The sequence below is a fragment of the Myripristis murdjan genome, chromosome 12, assembly GCF_902150065.1.
Source record: "Myripristis murdjan chromosome 12, fMyrMur1.1, whole genome shotgun sequence".
Taxonomy (NCBI): Eukaryota; Metazoa; Chordata; class Actinopteri; order Holocentriformes; family Holocentridae; genus Myripristis; species Myripristis murdjan.
The window spans coordinates 22,209,005-22,232,165 of record NC_043991.1 but is presented as its reverse complement, the minus strand read 5'-3'; the positions used below and the strand labels follow the sequence as shown (position 1 = coordinate 22,232,165).

Below are 23,161 nucleotides of genomic sequence, written 5' to 3'. Positions count from 1 at the left end.
ATCACTGTCAGTGTTTTTTACTATTCTACTGTGCTATGTCTCACTTAATTTTGGAACAGACTGCACACCTTTGACAGTCAACAACACTAAAGGCATGCTGCACTGGAGACATCTTGGTTTGTTTGTTCTTTGCTAATGCTAGGTAATCGCACTCTGCTCCTGTCCATTACTTGACAAACAGCAATTTGGGTAATTTTGCCAGAAACTGATTTATTATTTGCCAGAGCGTACTGTCTGTTTTGGGAAGAGGGCAACAAAAACAAGTGCATAAAAATAAATAAACAAAAAAATCTATACCACCAATTCATCTAAGAGGTTTGATCCAAGATTTCAGTAGATTGTTAGGTTGCGTAAATATCAGTTTGATCAGCTTTTGTCTATATGATTTATAAGATTCAGACCAATGACAGGGGGGCCATCTCACTAGCTGAGGGTATGGGCGTTTGCTTAAGTTAGGCAATTATGTTGCTGTCTGAGCAACAGGTATAGTTGACTGTTACTTTTTACCATCCACGACTAGAGAGAGACTAGATATTTTAGCATTTAAAAAAAATAGGAATCCACTGTTTACAGTTTAGATCTCATCTGAACATTAGTTTTCAGCCTTGTGATTTTAAGAAGAAAATGACTAACCGTCTTGGTTGATCATAATCATGACTTGGACCACTTGTTTTTGCTGGACCAGACTTAGATGGACTTAGATGAAGCCAGCCAAGAATCATGAATGTCTCTAACTGAGTCACTCCTTGAATGATTGACTGACCCCTGTTGTTGAAATGCTCATATCCAATGCAAATATCCAACTAATTAAACTGAAGTTTTGAAAAAAAAAAAAAAAAAAGACATCCAAACTCCTGTAACTCAGTGTATGTGTCATAAATATTCCCAATTTGCTAATATGACAGAGGCAATGAAAGATACCAGGGGAACATGTAATCCTAGATAAACCCTCCATTTATAATTTATTGTACTCATTAAAATATTTCATTTAGTGTTAGGCATGTTGCACTGCTGTGGTCCACCCACTAAAAGTTTGCTTACCACCCACAATTGCCTTCATATATTGTACAGTATAATTAATGCAGTAGAAACTAAAATATACAATTTCAAAATATATAATATGCAGTGTCTTTAAACAGTCAACACAAAGACATTCTGATTAGTCATTATTGTTTTTTTTATATTTTCATCCATGTTTCTCAGCATTTTTTTTCTCATCTTTATACATTTACTTCCACAAACATAATAAAGATTGGAGACATTCCCTACAATAGTTGCACTGATGTGGGCAGTATCAGTGTCATCATTGCACTCCATTCTGAGGGGATATGTTCATTCATACATCATATAATAAAATCTTTTTTTTTAACTAAGCATGAGAATCAACGGTGCCTTTCTAGTGTTTTCAGACCCCCCACCCCTTAACGTCACTTTCCCTCACATTTTCTCCTTGGGTTGAAAAAAATCTCAATGTGTGAACTCACTGACCTTGATGGCGCACACACACACACACACACACACACACACACACACACACACACAAACACACACACACACACACACACACATATATAGCTAATGACTGGGGCAATTACACTGTGCCTGCATTCAGTAGTGTAATTGAAATGATATGTCAGGGCTCAAAGCATAACGAGTCTGGCTACCAGTCTCCACAGCAAGCCACAGAAAGATAAATAAAGTAAGTGTGTGTGTGTCTGTGTGTGTACATGCGTGCATGTATGAGCGCATGCGTAAATGTCTGTTTTGTCTGCGTATTTGTTTGCATTTGTACATGTTTAAAAACTTTTGCACGTCTGAAATGTCCCCAGTCTGGCAGCCCCTCTCTCCATGTTCCCATGTTTTGCAATTATTTGTTCCTTTCCCTGCTCACTATAAGAAGAGGTCACCTGGCATTTACCACGAGGTTTTCAACGCATTGTAAACTGGAGATCACGCAACATAGCTTCCACCGTAATAGAATTGTGAAGGGCCTTAATTTTTGCCAGCTGTGCGCTTTTTTGTCCTTGATATTGACAGAAATGTTGACGGGCCACAGGCTTACCCATGAGGAACCCCTCAGAGAAGTAGACTTATAAATGCTTCTTCATCATGTGCTGCAACAGCTGAGATGTTGCAGAGCAATGTTTTGAGTATTAACTGTCTCTAGATAAGAGCCTAAATATTTTAAAGCTGCCACCTCTAAGGTAATAGGTGGTTGAGGTGGCTCAATGGAATTTGGCAAAACCTCTAGAGACTACCATATGTTGTAACATTTGCAAATGGGTTGTAATTACTCTTCCAAGTAGCAGCTGAACTGAATTGTCTTATTCTGTCATCAACTGGTTAAATGTCAAGAGGAATACATCATTGTATTATTTTTTTTCTAGGAAATTGGAAACAGTAACAAGAGCTTGCCGCATATACTAATACACGTGCATGACCTATACAGCTTGTAACCTCTATGTAAGCCTGCCACAACACACACACACACACACACACACACACACACACACACACTCTCTTATACACATATACACACACATTCTCACTCTTAAAGACTTATACCTTCCAAACCTTCCTGAACCAAGATAATATATTTGGAATCGACTTATTCTTAATACCTAGAAAAATACCAAATTTGCATAGATTAAATACTACAAGGCACAATTTGCTGTACAGACTACATTTCCTGTCACACGAGGCAACAGCAGAGCAGCATGGGTGCCAGCTCACTTACCAGCATCTGCACTGGCATCAGTAAGTAAACCAACTAGTCAACCACCCGCCAGTTCTGCTACTCAAGATCTTATTTTTAAATGAATGGAATTGAATAAAAAGTTAAAAACTATATATTTTTTGAAAGTAACAAATAACTGATGGCTAAATTTAAAAAAGAATGAGTTAAGTTACTTGTTACAGCAAAAAGTAATCTCATTTCTGTAACTTGTTACTAAGTAACATTTGTTCAAATGTCCAAGTCCAAGTGTCCAATATTTAGCCTACCTAATATCTCCTTGATTGTTCTCGTTTTTTCAACAACATGCCAAGAGTCACTCTACAATGTAAGCAAACAACATCCCAGTGAGTTTGAAATTCATACATACCACTTGTCTCTTGTTTTAAGAAATGGCAGAATGGACCTGAAATAAAAATAGATTTTGGTGGTTATTTTACAAGGCAAGTGATACAGAGTTATTTGGTGTATGGCAACAGCAGACTGAAGAGGTCATTTACATCAGTTATTTAATTGTTATTTCAGTAGACTTTAAGTAGATTTAAGTAAGGTTTTCTGGCTTGTTATACGTGACATCTAACGTGAATGTAATGTAATATCTTGGCACCTTTGGTATCATGTAAAGTACACCTTTTCCATTTGTATTTATCACTTAATTAGGTTATTCAAGTGCACTCTCGCCATAAGATCTGATACATTTCTTCATGTCAGGCCATTAATGTAATAATTAAAATGTATGTTTGCAATGATTCAGTTGTATAACTGTGTATGCATGCACAGGCAGGCACACTCTCATTCGTATTGTGCCTCTGTAGCCCCAACCTCCCCTAACTGCTACCCCACAACCACCTTCAATGGAGCCCCGGAGGACAGAAATAAAAGGTAGCATTAACTGCACTGGCAGGCACCATACCCCCTCACCCCTCGCCCACACATGCATTACACACATCACCTCCCCTCCCCGTGTTGTGCTAAGTGAATGAAGGTGGGTGCACTCATATTGTGCTGTGTACTTTCTCACACAGCAAGCCCATAGCAAGCTTTGTCAGGGGTAGGGTGTTACTTAAAGGGGGTGAGCTAAGGTAAACCCAGGCTCTACCAGATCCGTGGCTATTCTTTGTAGCAGTCAGGGGGTTGACCAGGAGATATGAAGAGCACTGCTTGTAGCACTGCTTGTAGCCAAGCTTGTAGCCAAGTTTTGAAATGTTGAAACTTACTTTTGAAAGTTTGAATTCAGTTTTGAAGCTTTGTAGGACTGGATTTGCAGTCCTGTTTGAGTTTATGAACTTGTTAGAAAGTTTAACACAAATCAAAGGAAAAATCTGTACTTATAATTCCAGTTCAAATAGCGGTTTAAAAAAAAAAAAAAAAAAAAAATGAATGTGTGTTACGAAAAAAATGTTAAAATTTTATACATGTGAAGCTAAGAACACTTCACTGAAAGTATTATTCCACTCTAAACCACTTTTTCTCATTGTGAATCCAGTGTGCATTTAGTACTATGTAGTTATGACATATAACAACAGTCATATTTACAACATCTAGGCGCTAATGTGCCAGTACTTATTTATTTCACTAAGCCTGGCCCAGTTTGCCCTCTAGTGGTTGAGATGGAAATGCAGGACTCTATTTTAATGATTTATTTGAATTATTTTAATGGTTTTAGCACACAGTCTGAAGAGCATGGTGCAAGTGCATTTAGGGTGTGTGCAAGTCCACTTTTGCTATTTTTACCGCGGAAAAAAGGGTTGCTGATTGTTCAAAAGGGTTGTACTAATTAATCAAGGGTGTGTTTTGTGGCGTAACATGTAATAAACCAATCAGAGTGCCATCTCCCATTTCCTTTAAAAGCCATGTGCGCTTGCATCTCAGCGGATTGCTATTATAATGGCATATTTGCCAGGCAAGCTTGCAACAGCAGGATTCCACCAAAGCTCCCTGAGGTGAAGCAGCTGTGTGTGTAACAAGCAAATGCAAGTGCACATGTGTTGTGCACCCACCTATGTAGGCATGCATTACCATGTTGATAATGCGCCCTTAAAATAACAATGAAAACTGCGCCACTGATTTTAGACCTGGTTTTTATGGTCAATCGTGCAATCACCTTCAACTGCACCAAGATAGCAATGCGCTAACAATGTACCTCACTACACCACATGTTAAGACCAACATATCCATGGGCGCACCGATGGGTACAAGTTACACAACATGGGCACTGTATGGGAAAATGACAATTGTGCCAGCTGGAAACTAGCAAGGACACCTGCATCATGTGTTTTCATGACTTGAAACTGGGTGAAACAGTCCCTCCACCTGAAATCGTCCCTGGTGGAGAAACGTTTGTTTTACACAGAAAATTATTAGCTCTGTGATTTTTTAATTCTGACTAATTTGGTAGTCGCAGAAGTAGAAGATTACAAGGTGGGTGTTTCAACCAAATATTTGTATTTCAAAACTGAGGTATTTTGATGATATGTTGTGAAATCCTTAGTACCCCCGCATGATTTGCAAAATATTTTGTTGCAATGTAAAATGTGGGTAAATTGTAGTGATGGGGCCAAACATTCAAAATCACTGGTATGGTCCTTTAAGATATGTTATTGGTAAAAAAAAAAAAAAAAATGTACCCACCCCAGCCAAGCAGCATATGTGCATTGATTGATTGGAACCAATCCATTCTCTGTTCAACCTCTACACCCACTGTCCAGCATAGATGCAATAATGTCTGTGTTGCCTACAACTGGCATGGCCCCTGACAGGGAGGATGGCTGTCCAAGCTTTCTTCCTGACTTCCTCACAGCTGCCCACACCTTCAGTGTAAAAAAAAAGCTATTTGGAAGAATTCCAAATTCCTTCTTTTCATTGCTACAAACACCATAGCCACTGCCGACTCCTCTTTCTGTCGAATGCATGCTTCCTTCACCGCTGCCGTTACTGTTCTGTGTTGTGGTGTTCTGTGTTTCTGGCATCAAGCTGGGCTCTCAAAAGGAAACTCATGACCATTCTGTGCCCCCTACTGGCCTACTGGAGTGGCGTAAAAAGAACTGCAGTTGCCACTACAGAACTACAGTCGGAGTATACTGTGCATGGTGTTCCAGGACGTGTACACCGGGTCTTCTTTTGTTGTTCTGTCTTTCGTCTTTCGTATACTGCCCATCTAAGAGAATAGAAGAGCAGATGTCAGCCAGAGACCCCAGTTTGGTCCCCTGGAGGGGACCACAGGATGTAAACAACAAGGCCAGACCCCCCCACTCCATGTATGGCTGGCATACAAGCTGAGTGAGTCTTACTGTGGATTTGGCAATCAAGCTGACAGCCCTGTTTCCATCTCCCACAATCACCCCCCTTCCCACCTGCCTACCAGCCCACTTTTTCATACTGGAACACTTGGACTGCCTTGGAACATAAACCATAATACTCTTTGTGAATTTAAGCTCCGCCTTCAATGCAGTCATCTCACTCCTCCTCCCAACACAATGTGCCCGACTGCAACTGTGTTTGAATCACTGTAAGCCACTGGTGTCCCTCAGGGTCGTGTACTCGGTCCATTACCATTCTCCCTCTGAACCGACAACTGTACCTCAAACAATTCTGTCAAACGGTCAAAAAAAAAAAAAAAAATTGCTGATGACATGACCCTTATTGGCCTAATCACCAACTGGAATAAGTCAACACCTAGACAGGAAATTGACCACCTGGTAATACACCCCTCTCACCCCAGCCAGGACACTGGTAGGAACAATGGGCTTCATTTATCAGTGTAGTCTATTCGTATCCTTGTGCATATGTTGATAAATGCCAATCACTCCTGAACTGGAAGTGCATTCCCGCCACCCTCAATTATCATACATTACCATAATTTCCCCACATCAGACATGCCATATAAGACAGAGCAGAACCAATTCAAATTCACATGAAAAAGTGGCCGAGGAAAATAATTTTTCTGAGGCAGAATTGGAAGTGCTTTGCTGTGAGGCACCAGTGAATATGAATGTGGCCCCAGCAATACACTGCTCACAGCAAAGTGTGCAACACTGGGACATTGAAAAATGTTGTAACCATGGTCAAGTTGTCAGTGGAGGTTTTAAGAGTTCAAATTTAATGGCAACATTCATGTTAGCTAGAGGATGAAAGCTGGCAATTTTTGTGATTCTATGACATTCCCTTCAGCACCACCTAGTGGGGCATCTGCATTACAAATAACATGCTTGTTGACTTGCTAACAGATAAACAGATAACAAGTGGAGAAAAGAACAACCTCCATCCACCCTCAGTGACCGAGGTAAACAAATCCAATATTAGCAAACAAATAAACCCCAGTTGTTCTGGAGTAAACTGAATTGAAACTACCTTCTTTATTTCTAATTTTATGTAATCTTTTCTCTAATGGCGTCTTATTCTCTATGTCTGGTATAAATCTATAATAAAGTCAATTCCAACGTCCCACAATAATGACCCTAGAGTTCCTCTGAATTATATGGGGGTAAGTCCTCTCAGTGGTGTTTACAAACTCTAATATTCTTAATGAGTGGCTGAAAACATTCGGTTTGACCATGTCCTTTCTGTATTATAGTATGCGTTAGAGTACAAGGAGGGAGGCCTAATTTTAGTTGTTTTATAGATTATTTTTATAGATTTTCCAAAAGTCCAAAAATCATGACTGTCTTAGACCGTTTCAAATGGTACATTTTATACTGCCTCAACAGTTCTTTACCAGTTCTAATATCAGTTGCATGTGTACAGGTTAATGGCCATAGAACAGGCTGGTTTCCAACCCCATTTGGGTATATGCTCTGTCCCACATTGTTTGTCATCTACTGAAACAATATCACGCTAGAAATTAAGAAAGCAGCTACTGGCATCAGATTGGGTGATTTTACTGTAGACACTTTTCTATATGCAGATAATATAGTCCTTGCAGAGACTGAAAATGACCTTCAGTTTGTTGAATATTGTGTTCTGTTGATGTAGTTAATGAAGACCGAAGATTAACAAAGATAAAACTCAGCCAGTATTTGCAATCAGATGCTGGTCTTCTTGCCCTAGTCTTCACTTTTAGTATGAGTATTGAGTATATTGAGTAGATATTGAGTAGATGAGTATTGTTGCCCCAGTTGCTCCACACTTTGCAATCTCTCCTCAATCTCTAGCTTGATAGATTCACAAATGATATTTTAATAAAAGTAGATGCTGGATCCAGGATCCAGCCTTTGACACTGTAGACCAGAAGCACAGGACTGGTATATCAGGGGCAGCATTAATATGGTTCACTTCCTACTTAACCAACAGAATATTCTTTATATCAGTTGGTGTCCTTGTCTCTCCTTCCTCTTGGGGTGAAAGGGGGCTGCATCTGGCAACGTGTTTCAGCACCAGTCACAGGAAGTTGAAGGTGTCAAGGTAGTTTGAATGGGTTGTAAAAATGTGTTTGGTCACTCTCTCCATTCTCTCATTAGGACCGGTACAACTAAAAGTTTTCAAAGCTTGCAGAGAGAAAGTGAGTCCTAGGAAAGAGACAAATGAAGTTATTATCTTGTATATATCTCTCAACCTGCTGATGTGAATGCACCTGAATACTCGGTCATGCATACAGAAACAGTAGCAGCAGAACACCGCATGGATGCCACCTGTCGTATCAGGTTTTTCTATTTGTCTCCCCTGCCCTTTCTGCCCCTTTTCCTCCCTTTCTTTGGCTGAGGTCTCCTGTGAAAAGTGGATAATGTACCGTTCATGTGTATGTTCATGTGTATGAATCCTTCTATTGTGAATGGCCTACATTTTTTTTTATTGTGACTGAGTGTAGCAATGTGACTCAGCAATGATCAGTATCTTGCCTTTGTTTTCCGTGAGCAAGTGGACAGCCATGGGTGGGCATACAGTTCTCAATCTGGTGGGCATACATTACTCAATCTGGCTGTGGACTTTAGCAAGTCTAAATTATGTGATAATTAAGCACATCAGCTCACCCCTACTGACGAGCCCACAAGTGGTTGCTTCTAGACTGTACTAAGTTAGGCATCAGACCACTGATTTATTCTGATTATCAAAACATACACAGACACTATTCCTCTCCCTGACCACATCCTGAAGCATAAAATTTCAGTCACTCTCCCTTCTCTCATCTCTTTTTCTCTCTCTCTCTGTTACATCCAGGGGATCAGGGAAGTAACAACACAAATTAACCCAGGGGAAAAGAAAAATAAGGAATTTATTAACAATATAACTCATGTCAATTAATCATGACATAGGCCACAAAACAAGAAACAAGTACAGAAATTTAGCTTACCATAAAAAGGAGAAAGACAGTCTACTATATATATGTGTGTGTGTGTGTGTGTGTGTGTGTGTGTGTGTGTGTATATATATATATATATATATATGGAGAGAGAGAGAGAGAGAGAGAGAGAGAGAGAGAGAGAGAGAGAGAGATTATGTTGCTATGTATAGCAACATAATTTAACTTTGAATCAAAAGCCTAAATCAACTAATAAACACCCTTCCAACAAAAGGGGGTCAGATTACTGGCCCCACAAGTAGTTACCTACTTAAGTAGGCTTGCAACACACAGACTAAATACAGTCAAATGGCCAACTGGCACCATCTGCATATTCTTCCAGGTCTTAATACTCCAGCTCTGATGGTAAGTGATCACAAGCGACCGATCACTGTAGTTATAAGGAGAGGTTGCGGTACCTGGAGAGAGACACAGGAGGGAACAGAAGGAGGCACACGACATTATGGCCATAACGCTCTCCTTCCCTCCCACTCACTCGGCTTTTGTCCATGCTGTATTTGGAGCTGTCTCTTTCTACTTTTAGCCTATTTGAAGTAGCAGAAATCTGGCATGCACTGGACATTCCTCTCATAGTTACTTAGAGTGAAAGGTGGGGGAAAAGACTTGAAAGGCATACTAGGGGCATGCCGAATCAGGTCAAGTCAGTCTTAAATAGATCATTACCAATAGTTTATCCAAAAGATTAAGTAGTCTGTGAGGGATAATTTATTGTTCCACCAATTCTTGGTGTCTTATCATAGTTTGCCTCCCTAAATACCCTAACTGCAAGGAAAACAAGGAATGGAACATTTCCGCATGTTCATACTTTTAAAGCTAATGACCTGAAAAAACACTAATTAGAAGACCCCCCATCCACCCACTGTCTCATATCAATATTCTACGTACTACTATGGAGATATTTATACCATTTTGAATTAACCTTGCAAAACTTTGTCCTCATCTTCACCTCACATCACTAACTAACACAAAACAGGTGGTACCAATGAAAGACAGACAAATGGAGAAAAAGAAAAACAAATGGCAGAAAGAAAAAAATAATTAAAAAGGTAGAAGGCAAGCAAATTAAATACAGATCTGTTCCATAAATTGTAATGTGGTAGCTTGGCAATATGTGGCCCAAGGCCACACATACGGTGGACTCATAATGGGCAGATGTTTATTTAAATCCCTCTCCTGGATTGGAAGAGAGTGCAGCTCCTCCGTTGCCAGATCAAAGAGATTCACTCTGGCCCTGCTAAGACAATATGGGTTTCCTCAAATATGTTATACAATGTAATTTAAACCACTTCTGTTAAAAATACTCAAGTGTGTAAAATCTCTGGTGTGAATTTTCTCCTGACAGACCTTGAGGATCTTTTTGGTTAAAGAAATATATATATATGTGTGTGTGTGTGTGTGTGTGTGTGTGTGTGTGTACAGTTTATCACTACTGTACACTGTAAGTGCAGGTGTGGTGGGTGTTTTCTTGTGAGCACACCTTTCCATTAGGCCATACAAAAAAAATCTGAGAACCTTTGAAGTGAAGGAATGCCTTGTTTTATATATACAACGAGTGAGCTTGAGCCAGCGTGTTCTCCCATGTTATTTTTTGAATAAGGGCTTATCCCAAGATTATCAAAATATATATAAACTCTGTGTGCAGGTGGTCTTACAGTTGAAGAGTGGGATAATGAAAGCATGGAAGATTGTGATGATGTCAGTTGTGTATGGTTAATTTAAACAAATGAAAATGCCAACTTGAAATGTATTGCATAAACAGTATTACGTCAACATCCATAGGAGATATGTGGGATGTTCCAGCGAAAAACACTCAAATTAAGACTAACACATATTAATAATCACTTGTGCAATACTAAGCAGGTTTAACACCATTATAAATGAATCAAATTTGAGATTCCTGTTTAGAGAGGGAAAACCTTCGAAAGAGCAACCCTGGAACGAGGAACTCAGCGGTGCAGGAATGTATATGAGGGAAACCTCCAATACACAGAGCTCTTTCTGTGAAAAGGTCAAATCATTCATTTCTGCAGTTCTTTTTCCTCTCTTCTGCAACCTTTTCTTACCACCCCCTTCTGCCCTACCAGCCAGACTTACTCTCTGTGTTTATAAGTTGGCCCATGTATCATAAGCTAAAAGTAAGCTGCCCTTTACCTCCTGTAGAAATAGTTGGAAATCCAACCGTTTGAGAGCTTTTAAACTGTTTTGACAGCTCCCTCTTTTTTCCATCACCCCCACTAGTACTGAAAACTGGTGTTGTGTGTGTGTCTAAATGAACAAGTGTGTGTCGCTCGCCTTTCCCGTAAGCTGACATGAAAGATATTTCACAACTTGTGAAGTGGTGTTTTGTGAGACGCCAGGGTGCTCAGTGAGATATCATTGTAACAGTACCATGTGCCTAGAAAGGAAAGAAATCCTGTTTTCTTACAGTTCTATAATGTACTGTGTAGGGGCTCCTGCCAGAAAAAAAAAAAAAAGTCATATTTAATTTTGCCTTGGGCTTGGTTTTGTAGAAATGACTCCCTCTGGACCCAGTGGAGGTGAAACTCAGAATGGCCCACAACACAAGTCAAATGACACAATCACTGGAGAGAGAGGCTCTACTTAAAATAAAATAAAATAAAATAAAATAAAATAAAAAATACAGAGTCATTCACCGGTGGAGAAAAAAGGCTCCACTCTATTAGCTCTATTATTTTATTTTATTTTATTTATTTTATTTATGCCATTGTTTTCTTTTTATGCAAAAATATGAGGCATGGAGCACAAGCCAACGGCATCTTGGCATCATTTTTTGGACTTAAGCAACCAAAAGTCAATTGAAATTGAAGCTGAATTTAATTGAATTAAAAATGAGTTAAACTTAAAAGGCAAGTCCTTTGTTTTCCTCATTATTTGTCACAATGTATGCTGAAAAAGTCTTTCTTTCGTTCTCTCTTTCTTTCCCTCTTTCTTTCCCACCTGTCCTCTCTACCAGGTGAGGTCCTGAGCTTGGTGGATGACCTCTTCTCTGGTTTGGGTTCATCCTGCATTGTTGCAGGGAGGAGGAGTGGCGACCATCCTCACTCTGTGCTGTACTCAGTGGTCTTCAAGTGCCTGGAACCCGACAGCCTTTACAAGTAAGCTTGTCCATGTTCTTTCCACAGTCCACAGTTTTCTAACGCCAATTCACTAAACAGCTGATTAAGGCTGTGCTTATTTATTCATAGTATGAGTTGACATGAGGTTGTAAACAGTGATGGACCATAATAAACTAATGCTTCAAGGCAACATTGGATGGACTTTTCAAGGGTTTTGTATAAGTTCAGAATGTATAAAAGAGTATTGACTATGACTTTATTTCCATACGTGTGGAAGTCCTCAGGAATTCATGATGAAAATAATTTTTAAAAATATGTTTTAATTAGGCTGTGTACTATTTAGCAACCCAAAACCATTTCAGTATTTTATGATAAAAAGTAATAATTTTCAACTTAGAATATGAAGTGTTTGTGTGTTTTTAGTGTTTGAGTGGAAGCAACATGTGTGTCATTTTCAACATCCCACACTATGTATATGAACCTGTCAATGACAATGGGAAGCTTTAAGTTTGTGAAGAGCTGGCTTTGTCACCCTAGCTATTAAAGTTAGTTGTTGGGGAATGATGAGATGGACCAATGAGCATTTGTAAGTCATGACAGAGGACACTAACTATATTCAAAAGGACAGAAGCAGCGATCATGAGGTACACGGAGAGGAAGAAATATGATCATTATTCAAAAAATACCTGAGGTCCAGCATATCATCATACAACGTCAAAATATCGCCATCTAATGGTGCTACAGCCACCACTAAGACGTCCAAGGACAGGTAGGATGTTAACTAATATTTGTTACAGGGAGGCAGGCTTACCATTTGAAAAACTGAAGTTCCTCATGATGGTAAATACTGGTTGCAAAAGCACTCACTATCAAAAGAATAATGAAATTCAAAAGTTATAGTTTACTTAATGGATCATTGCAGATATTTATTTTATACTTAAAAACATCTGTTTTCTGACAAGAAACATCACATCAATTGAGTTAGTTTTTGTGGGGTGGCCATGTGACCTTATCATTAAAATCACCCTGCTGTTTCCCTTTCAACATTGAAACACACATGCCATAGTCAAACATGCCTCAAAATGTATATCTTGCTCAAAACAAGCTTTTCCTTTATATTTGCTATCTCCTTGGATGCACACATTCTGCTGACTTGTCGAAGAATCCCTCAAGCAGCTGTGACACTTTGGGACTTTACAGAATTTTATAACTCTCAATTCCTGGGCCATCAGTTAATTGTGAATGTTTTGACACCGCTCAAAGACACTGAAGAGGTGATTGGATGCAATCTTCTTCAGATAGGAAGTTGTGGACGACATGTAATACATAATAGATTTAAAGCAGGCAGCAATGTAACCAGCTGGGACATGGAGCACATTTAAAAATCACTTCACTGGCTTTTTAAAGACTCTCCAGTCAGACGAGAGGTTTTCACAAAGGTAACTGGCTCTTGAAGTACTGCCAACACAGGTGGCTAGAGAATATGACAGTGCTTGAGAAGGCCATTGAGATATGGCCACACATCCAGACCCGCGTTTCAAGTGTCACTGCAGGCAAAGTACTGTACTAGCCTAAGTAAACAAATCCTTCAGAATTGTTAAGCGAGCATGCACTGACCCCCGTCTCTTAGTGAGGGCTAACACGTTTTTCTCAACTGCATGAGCATTAATGATTCTTCTTTATCTGTCAAACCAATGCAGTCCTTTTGCTTTTTGTTTCAAGTGGTCTCTCCCAGTGGCCACATCTTTTGAAAACATTTACTTCAGAGGTTTGTCACTGATTTTTGTCCTACAGTGAGGATGCAGGCTGAAGGCCCTGCTTGTCTGTTAAAAAGGCAGCAAATACTCATTTGTGCCCTCTGCTATAGCCATTCTTAATTAGAGGTGACTTAATGTCTCAAAATTGATATGGCAATGAATGAGCAATGTTAAAATTAAATATTTACCTGTAGAAAATACTTCTGGCCTCCATAAAACTAAAAGTCTGGAAAATTAGTTTGGAAAAAGTTTGGAATTTTGACAGAGAAAATGTTCAAATAAGCTTTTCTCATGCAAATGCATTGCCTATCCACTTATTCTGTTATATTGTTCTTGGTATTAACTTGCAATTTATTGCAACCCAATTTACTTTATCCTTTTTATGGCTACATTTTTTTTAAATTCAGTATTTCCCATTACTATAAAAAATACCTCTTATTAAATATTATGTTGTGGCCATGTTTGTATCTCTCCTAAACAATGATGACTGTGCAGATATCAGTAATACCACATCCTCCCCTGGGTGTCTACAATTCCCACTGCACATGTTATTTTGTTTTAGGGGGGTGCACTTTGTTACCCACTCCTGAACACAGCTGGATTGAGTTAAGCAGGGAGGCATATTTGGGTCCCACCATGGTGGGAGTGGTGGATGCTGCTGCTCTCTTTTGTTCTCTTTGGTCATGAGGTCTTTTGCAGCAGCGAAAAACATGATAATGGTAAATAGGCAGGATCCCTGTTCAGAGGCACACTTTGTCACAATCAAAGGAGGCACTGACAAGTAGGTCTGCTTAGAGGAAGGGGGCCGTTAGCCAACAGACCACCCTTGCCTGAGGTTATATGGTCATTACATGTGGTTAAAGCCATTGTGGTCATCACCCTAACACATCATGCTTTTACATCACTGCGCTAAACTGTCACAGTGTGAAAGTAGAAGGCTAGTCTGTTCTGTGCCACTCCGGTCATAAGGATAAGAGATCAGACCGACCTTCTCACAGCCCTAATCCAAACATGATAAATAAAGTGTCGATAAAGTATAAATCACGTCTTATTTTCATATTATTTCAGCAACTGTACGTCCCTCTAGCAAGACATTCACAGCATCACAGATTTTTTTTTTGCCATTGTTGGCTTTTTGACTTTCTTGTAACACCAGCACGGACATTCCCGAAAATCATATTTTCTCTTTTTTATGTTCATTTAACAGTACTTCAGTTTAGTTCAGACCTTTATTGTCCCAAGAAGGGAAATTTGACTTGGCTCAGCTCTCACAAACCGCACAATCACCATCAACCCTGATTTCAGCTGCTGAAGTTCTTTTTCTTCCAATGGCCTTGTTTTGGTGGAGTCTCTAGTTCTTGGGCTTGTGCCAGAGCATTTTGCACATGGCACAACAGCTGCTCTTATATAGTGTTTATGGGCGTTACCTATCCTAATAACAAATGCTCAGACACACGCCTCCTGTTTATGAACAGGTGGGATTCATCACAACAAGTCCTCCAACCCATACTACCACATAGATCATCTGTTCAAACCCTCTAATGCAACCCACAGGAGTGTCTCTGATATGACCAAAAGGACTGTTTCCTGAGCAACCCAGGTAGTACACTAGCATTTGCTCATGAACAATAGCTCACTACGTAGTGAGCTAGCACGTTCCTTACGTGGATTTCTCAGTCTCTCAATACTACACCACCGTGTCATTATTTACAGGACAACTACAGGTCGCTCTAAAATGTAACCATAAGTCATAATAAACTGCTGTACAAACATCTTATGGGGTCGTTTTTTTGCCAGAGAACAGTCTCATTCATCATTACATTCACACCTGGATAAAAGCAGATTTGGATGGTTAAGAACATTTGGTGCATCTGGAGTTGACTTCTCCTTTTTTTTTTTTTCTCATAATAGAAACATAAAAGAAAATATGAGATAACTTTAAAAGAACATTCCTCCATCTGGCCCACTGTTGTCTTCTTTTAGCTTTTCTAAGCAGTGTTCAGTGTTCAGTGTTGATCATCATCATCCTATTTCTCAACTTTGGTTTGTTTTGAACAGGTGGTGGTGAGGGGTGGTGAGTGGAATAACCTTTAGGCCAGTCATACAATCTGTAAAAATCAGAGCCTAAGATGAGGTATCCATTCTGTCTGTCTTGGAAGTCTCCACTTACAAAAACTTGGACGAGAGCCTTTCTGCTAACTTTGTAGCAGTGTTATCTCTGTTTAGCCACCCCAGCAGTCTTCTTGTTGTTAGATAAGAGCACAATTTATGTTGGAACTACGTCAGAGGGCACACCTCTGCGCAGCCAGCTAAGCTTGTCTTAATCAAGGGTCTGATAAGAATTCCACTGGCATTGGCTTTACACTTGATCATTACAAGTTTGCCAGGAGATTAATGTTCCCTTGCAAACTGAAAATACTATTGCTCTCTATTTGAAAAACAGGATTTTGAGGATGTTAATAGCATCTACTAATTCATGGGATATGATGTAACTGTCGCTTGTGCCATTTTCCAGGGAGGTCACATTCATACAAAAGCCTGACTAAGATAACAAAAAAGGATGTACTAGCCCATAAATGGTCACAATGGAGAACATTAGGCTACATTGTCATATATTACAGGACCACCAGACAAACCACACTGCTGCACCACCTTATTTACCTGTTATAGTGAATGAGGGCTGTCAACAATGGGTTCCTTCCTTCACCAGTGTTTTGTTGGTTTAGGCTCACAACATCTGCAGATGGCTAAATAATATGTTCTGGCATCCTAACCTCCTCCACACCCACTCAACAGTAAACACAGCCATCATCACCTCTTACTTTGCACCGAAATGTAAGTCTCTCCTTAGTTTCACATACTACCAAATACTTAGGATTGCCTAAACAATAAGTTTGGGGAGCAGGGATTTTTGTCTTGAAACAGCAAGTCAGCAGTTTAGACAATGAATAATACCAGCAATCACAAGCTAAAGAGAGCAACAAACATAATAGTAGCAAACAGTACACCACCAAACACACTGTGCTTACACAATAGATCAGAAAATGCACTGCCACAAACTGTCAACTTGTGTGATAGTGCTGACCTCTTTAGGCCCTCACTGCCTTTATCTACCTCCCACATTACCCTCTGAATCTGCATTTTGTCTTTTAATATAACATCAAGCCATAACCTTCTTAAGCTTTTGACTAGTTTCTCACCCACTGCTGGAATTTCTTCATCATGTATGTATATTTATTTCCCCTTAACAATGGAGATGCTGCTTGACTTCCTTTACCGTTTACCTTTAATCTTTGATTCATTTGAAATTATTATCAATTTAACTACTAAAAACAGCACTTCTCTTGGTGACACTTCTCTTGGTGTCAACTATACACTACACATATCACTGCACATATACATAAAGCATCCAATATGGCATTATTGAGCAATATGACCCTGCATTTTTTAGCTGATTTGGACTAGGACTACATCAGCAGATGAGTTTCTTTGGAGGTCAGCTGTCTCTGTTTTTAAATTGTTCATATACTTGCTGCTATCTGCACAGCATGAACTGAAGGCAGTCCACCTTCTGACAAGGAGTCAGAGTTTATAAACAGAATCAGGGTGGTATTTTTTATCTGCAGATGTGAATAGTTTAGCTGATGGGCAGATGGAGATATACAGTAGTCACTGTGGGAGTACACACTTCCCTGTAGTTCACCTGTGCTCAGTGTGAGAGTGAGGTTGTGACACAGTTCTAGTCCTTGTCAGGAAGTTCAGTATCAAAAAGAAGGTTGATTAGGCAGTGATAAGATGTGATTGTAAAAGACAGGAAGAGCAGTATGTAAAATGGCCATTTTTTTCCCTGTAAAAAGTGACACAGATAAAGAAAAATGTTTTGTCAGGCCCATTAAATATGAGATCCGGATCTATCAATATCGGTACCACTGGTACAAAAATAAATGCAGGTGCAATTAGTCCCTCATTCACTAGACATTTACTAAGATCAGGCGTGCAAATGAGCACAAGTGCAAATATTTCATTTGAACTGCAAATCCACAAATATAACAATGGAGAAAGTCACATAAAGCCTCCCTCGAGCCTATCTGGCAAAGAGGACCAAAGTTCTCTCCAGTGGGAGCTGGAAATGGAGCTGTTGGTTACACAGCACAAATGTCTTGGCTGCACATAAAATGTCACTCTGGAAAGGAATAGCGTGCAGTTGTTTTTTTTTTTTTTTTGTTTGTTTTGTTTTTTCTTCATAAGTGACCAACTAAAATGACTAAATAATTTAATGTACATAGCAAGGCAACACAAAAGACAACATTAAATTTAGGAATGCAGAATAGTAGAGCGTTATGAGTATGATAGGAAAGCTTCAGCAGAGCATTTGCTCTGAACAAATTGGCCTATCAAATGAGAATCAATCAAAAGTAAAGACAAAGTACAACAGAGCAAAAGGGAAAAAATCAAACCTAGTAGATAGTAGGGTATTTGTGCCAGCAGTCACCATCGCCTTGATGCACAGCATTCACATAAGCACCAGTGGAGGGCATACGCTCTGGGCTTACCCTCAAGTGTGTGAGTATGGTAGACTGTATGTGTCAGTAAGTGAACTCCTGACAACCCAGATCAAATGGCACTGTAATAGGACACACAATAATCAGAGATTAAATTATAACATCTTGAAAATTAGCTTGTGGACATTTGTGGACATGGTGTTGCAGATGAGTGTGCATGCCTTTAAGTGTGTATTTGTGTGTGGTTGGGGGGTGTATTCACTCTTACAATACATTCATATATGCATATGTATGCATGAATTTCCTGGGTATTATATAACTAAACATTACAGGACAGCAATCTGATGGGCACTGAAATGGTGAGGACTGAGCTGTATCACAACAGAAGGAAACCAAAGCTTCTCTGCTTGGCACAGATGAATTAACATTGTTCAAAATAGTCATTCTGCCTCTGTGAGCTCCTCTCCCAAATCCTCCCCCCACATGGTCTTGATATTGGCTAAAGTAGTAGCCTGGAGGGAATGAATAGGAGTGTAAAGTTGGGTAATCATTTTCTTGGGAATGGGTAAGGGTTTTAAAAAAGTATCAAATGATGTGGCCTCTGGGAGAGGAATTGGGGGTTCATATTACAGGCAAAACTGCAAGCTTGCAGTAATCTAAAAAAAAATGTGACTTTCGCAGAGTGAACATTTTTCAGTAGTTGCAAAAAACACGCATGCTTGCCTTACAAGTCATTTACAAATCATTTAGTGTTTTAATACCAAGCTTGGACCAGGTAGAGAGGACCTCATCTATCACAGATGTAGGAAAGAGAAGACAGGCGCCAATGGGGTAGAGGTGGAAAGGGTTTGAAAACCAAACCGTCATCTGAGCCATTGCAATGCTCTAAAAGAGGTCTTCCCTATGATGTTGCCAGTATAACAGCAGGTTGGGTAGTTCCAAGGGATATGCATAGGCCAGACAGTGAAATCAGCAAGCAGGAGGAGGTTTCCATTTGTAGCCACTCCGGGGGAGAACAAAAAACATATCCATTACTGCGATGCTTGGAAAATGGCTGCTCAGATATGTAACTGAAAATTTGGCATGGCCTTGCCACCAAGTGATTTAGGTCACTAAAGAGGCCCTCTTCTCCCAGATAAATTCTAGGTTCAGTGAATAATTTGTGGAAAAAGCCTTTGGGATAAAAAGGCATGCATTTGAATACATAGAAATCATTAGGAAGGGTGTTCAGTTTAAATGAATTAAGATTTCTGCCAGTGACACTGAAGCAATGATAAGGAATTAATGTGTTGTTTGCTTTTGAAAGACATGATATGTAATGGTGATTTTTGCAAATGTCACTCTTAGAGAAATTCAGAATCTATGATGGAACCAAATAACTTCAGTGTTTGAGGACAACAATGACAACCACATGCAAATTGGTTGTATACAGAATTAAATCATCAGCATACAGCAAGATCCCTTACTCTCTATCGTTCCCCAATGCTCTAGTTAGTTACGATTGGATTAGACCGCTGTGCAATGACAAGATCCTGAATGACAACAGCAGAGAGCAATAGGGTTTAATTAACCTTGAGTCCACTGCTTGAAAGGAGCAAATAGTAAAATTGTTATTAGTACTTACTGGTGCTTAAAAAAAAAAAAAAACTCTAATTCTTCCAGGTTGTACCAAAATATCTTTCCTATCCAGACTTTCATGCCATTCCATTGTATCCACTGAGGTTAGTGTCACTGGAAGAGGAGGTACACAAAGATTCAGTCAATTGCTAATGTAAAAGTTTGAAAGGCTTTGTCCTTTTTAATGATCTCTGTTTAATGATATAAGATGATATACACATCAACAACAACAACTCAGCAAGTGATTTTTGATTTGAATTTGTTTTAGGATCAAAGGAATTGCACAGTGCAAGGCATTTGTCCTTTTTAAAATCCGGTATAAAATCCTAAAATCCTTTTATATGCATTTTTATAGTCTATTCATGATCACTTGCACAACTATTCTTATTGCCATTTAAGCTTATAGGAATGGCAACAGTAGTTGTAACATTTAGATTATTTTATCTTTTGAAAAGAAGCTCATTAATACAAGTTATTGTCACTTTACCTCAAGCAGCAAACACCAATCACTGGCTGGCTTATACACGAGTCCAATAAAGTCTGCTATAGTAAATCATTTCTCATCAAGAGCATATAATTCTCAACAGAGGCAAAAACAACAGCATTAGTGTTATCACGGTTGTAACATTAACAGATAGGCACAGTGTGAGACTTGCACCCATATTGATCTAATAAAGCAAAAAGCAGCCAGCCATAGGCTACATTACACATGTTTCAGTGCAATGGTATAGCACAGCAATATAGGGCATTCCATTCCTAGGATATCTGATATAATCCTTTGAAGTGGTTGGCCAAGAAATACAGGCATAGTGACTTGATCCAAGACAAGTGTGCTCTTTTTTATTTACGGTATTTATTGACAGTATTTTATTTTAGGTATAGTTTCCCAGGGAGGAAAACTCTCTGACCACAGAGATGGTCCCAGCACAAGCTGGTATTTATGTGCAAGTCATAAGAAATGAGTGTATCTGCCGTATCCAATAACTTTCCACCAGTTCAAAGAGTCATTACTATATCAACAGACAGGAGGATCTACTTAAGGTATTCTTTAAACTCACACAGTAACATCCTCTTCCATTGAGCCACTTCTTCTAGTTTTGCACTAGTTTTGTTTGTTTGTTTGTTTCCAGATAGGTTCCCATTGCATCCAGGGCTGTTGCCGCACCCCCCACTCCCCCTCCCCTCCAGCCCACCCCCACCCCCCACTGTGTTGAGCTTCTATTCTTCACTAGCTGGATTGTATCACATCTGCAAACTGGATATCATTCAATCTATGGCAGTAGGATTAAGAAAAAAGGTCAGATCCGTTTTCCTTGCCACATGCTATACAGCTGCAACATTTCTTCAAAGGAAAACATGAGTGGGCCTACTTCAGCACAGTTAATGTCCTTTCCACTGAAACATCTGTATACACCGGTTTACTTCTCTGATACTCTGCTGTTATAGAGGCATTTATACAGTGCTAGATGAGTGGCTTTAATGACAGTTTTAGGTAGCCACTCCCATCTCTGTAATTCTGGCGAAAAATTAGAGATTCTAATTGCATCCTAATGGGTACATAAAATCACAGACATACCACATTAATAACTGGAGCTTAAATGTGGTTTGGCAAACTAATCCCTTCTGAATAGTGCTTGGTGTCATGCATATACAACATATTTTAGTCAGTGAACTTACAGAAGTATCAGTTACAAAATTGACACAGATATTCTTTTCATTTGCTCATTCTTTATGACTTGTTTTCCAAAAGAGTAACTGAAAAAAGCTACTTTGGTTTCATGGTCCAATTTGACACTGCTGCTTTCCCTGTTGAATCCAAGAAGCAGCTATCATTCAGAATCATCCCAAAAAGTACCTGAATAAACCAGGATTTCTCTTTATTAATTAGGAAGTACAGGAGCACATGAAGCAAGACTCCACCTGATTACCGAACGGTGGCTAGAATTCTTTGAGTGTGGAAAATCTAGGAGATTATGACTTTTGGACCCATTGCATGGTTTCAGAAATCTATGCATAAGCCATTTTGAAAGTCCACTTTTGAACCGCAGCAAACTTGTACATTGTGAAGATATACAAACTTCACTATGTTTTGACTAACCTGAGGATGAGTAGATAAGGACAAGATTTTCATTTTCTGGTCAGATATTCCTTTGAGCGTGGCTAATCTAGGGTTACCATCCAGACAGCCCCAATCTAGGTGTCTCCAATACCTTTCTTCTAGTGCAACCAGAAAGGCCAGCTGGGCATCTGCATTATAAATACCACACTCTTTTCATCAATGGATCTGTCAGGAAGCACAAATGACAAAGTAGCTTACAGTGCAAACTCTCACTCTAGCTTGAAGACCTAAGCACACTAATAAAGTATGTCCAACAGTTGATGGTGACATTTTGTAAACTATTGTAACATGATAGCTGAACTGAGCATATAGCATTTTTACCACAAACAAAACACCCCATTCCAGCTGTTTAGTGTAATTCCAAACTGACATTTATTTTGAGTTAATGGCCAATACAAAAACTTAAGCAACATTGTGTGGTTTTCCTTAGACAAAATTTTCTTTTTGTTGTTCACTTTTGTGATCCACTGAGCTGCTACCACTTTAGCCATGTTTCACAGTATCCAGACATCCAACTGGATAAAGAGACACTTCTTCTTGCCACCTGTAATGAAAACACAAAATATGTTATAGCTATGGTCAGATTTATTCCAAACATCTCCATGAATTTGTTGCTGGTAACAAGCAACAGATGCTAACATTATAATCACTCCAACTCTTTAGCAAAAATGTCTTTATTCTGCCTGGAATCTAACAGTGAAGGAACAATCCTACTCTAATTTTAACCAAAGTGCTTTTGTTGCTGACCCTTAACAACCAGCATGAATTGCCTAATCTTAAGCTAACCTTAAATTGTAAATATAGTACTACTTAAAGTTGTTTAACTTTTTGTAAAATATCATACAAACCAGTGTTATTTTCATCAGTGAAGACAATCACAAAAAAAGTTCACCAGTGAAGACAAGATGAGACAAGCTAAAAATAAATCATAGATAATAACAACTATGGCAACATGTAGGTTTGGTTTTTGTTGACAAGGGTGGATGAAAATGCCATTATTAGATGTTCAGATATTCAAAAAATCCCTCCCTCTTGTGCGGCTCTCAAAATATAACCTTGC

At 39.2% G+C, this 23,161-nt stretch overlaps 1 protein-coding gene across 2 annotated transcripts in view; it reads left to right on the top strand.

Annotated features, from left to right (window-relative positions):
- astn2 (astrotactin 2) overlaps window positions 1-23,161 on the top strand; it is a 491,396-nt gene that overhangs the window by 454,631 nt on the left and 13,604 nt on the right. For both annotated transcript variants that reach the window (XM_030065131.1, XM_030065132.1), the window contains exon 20: window positions 12,004-12,145. In XM_030065131.1, coding sequence (XP_029920991.1) covers window positions 12,004-12,145 — 142 coding nt within the window. The remainder of the gene's footprint in view (window positions 1-12,003; window positions 12,146-23,161) is intronic.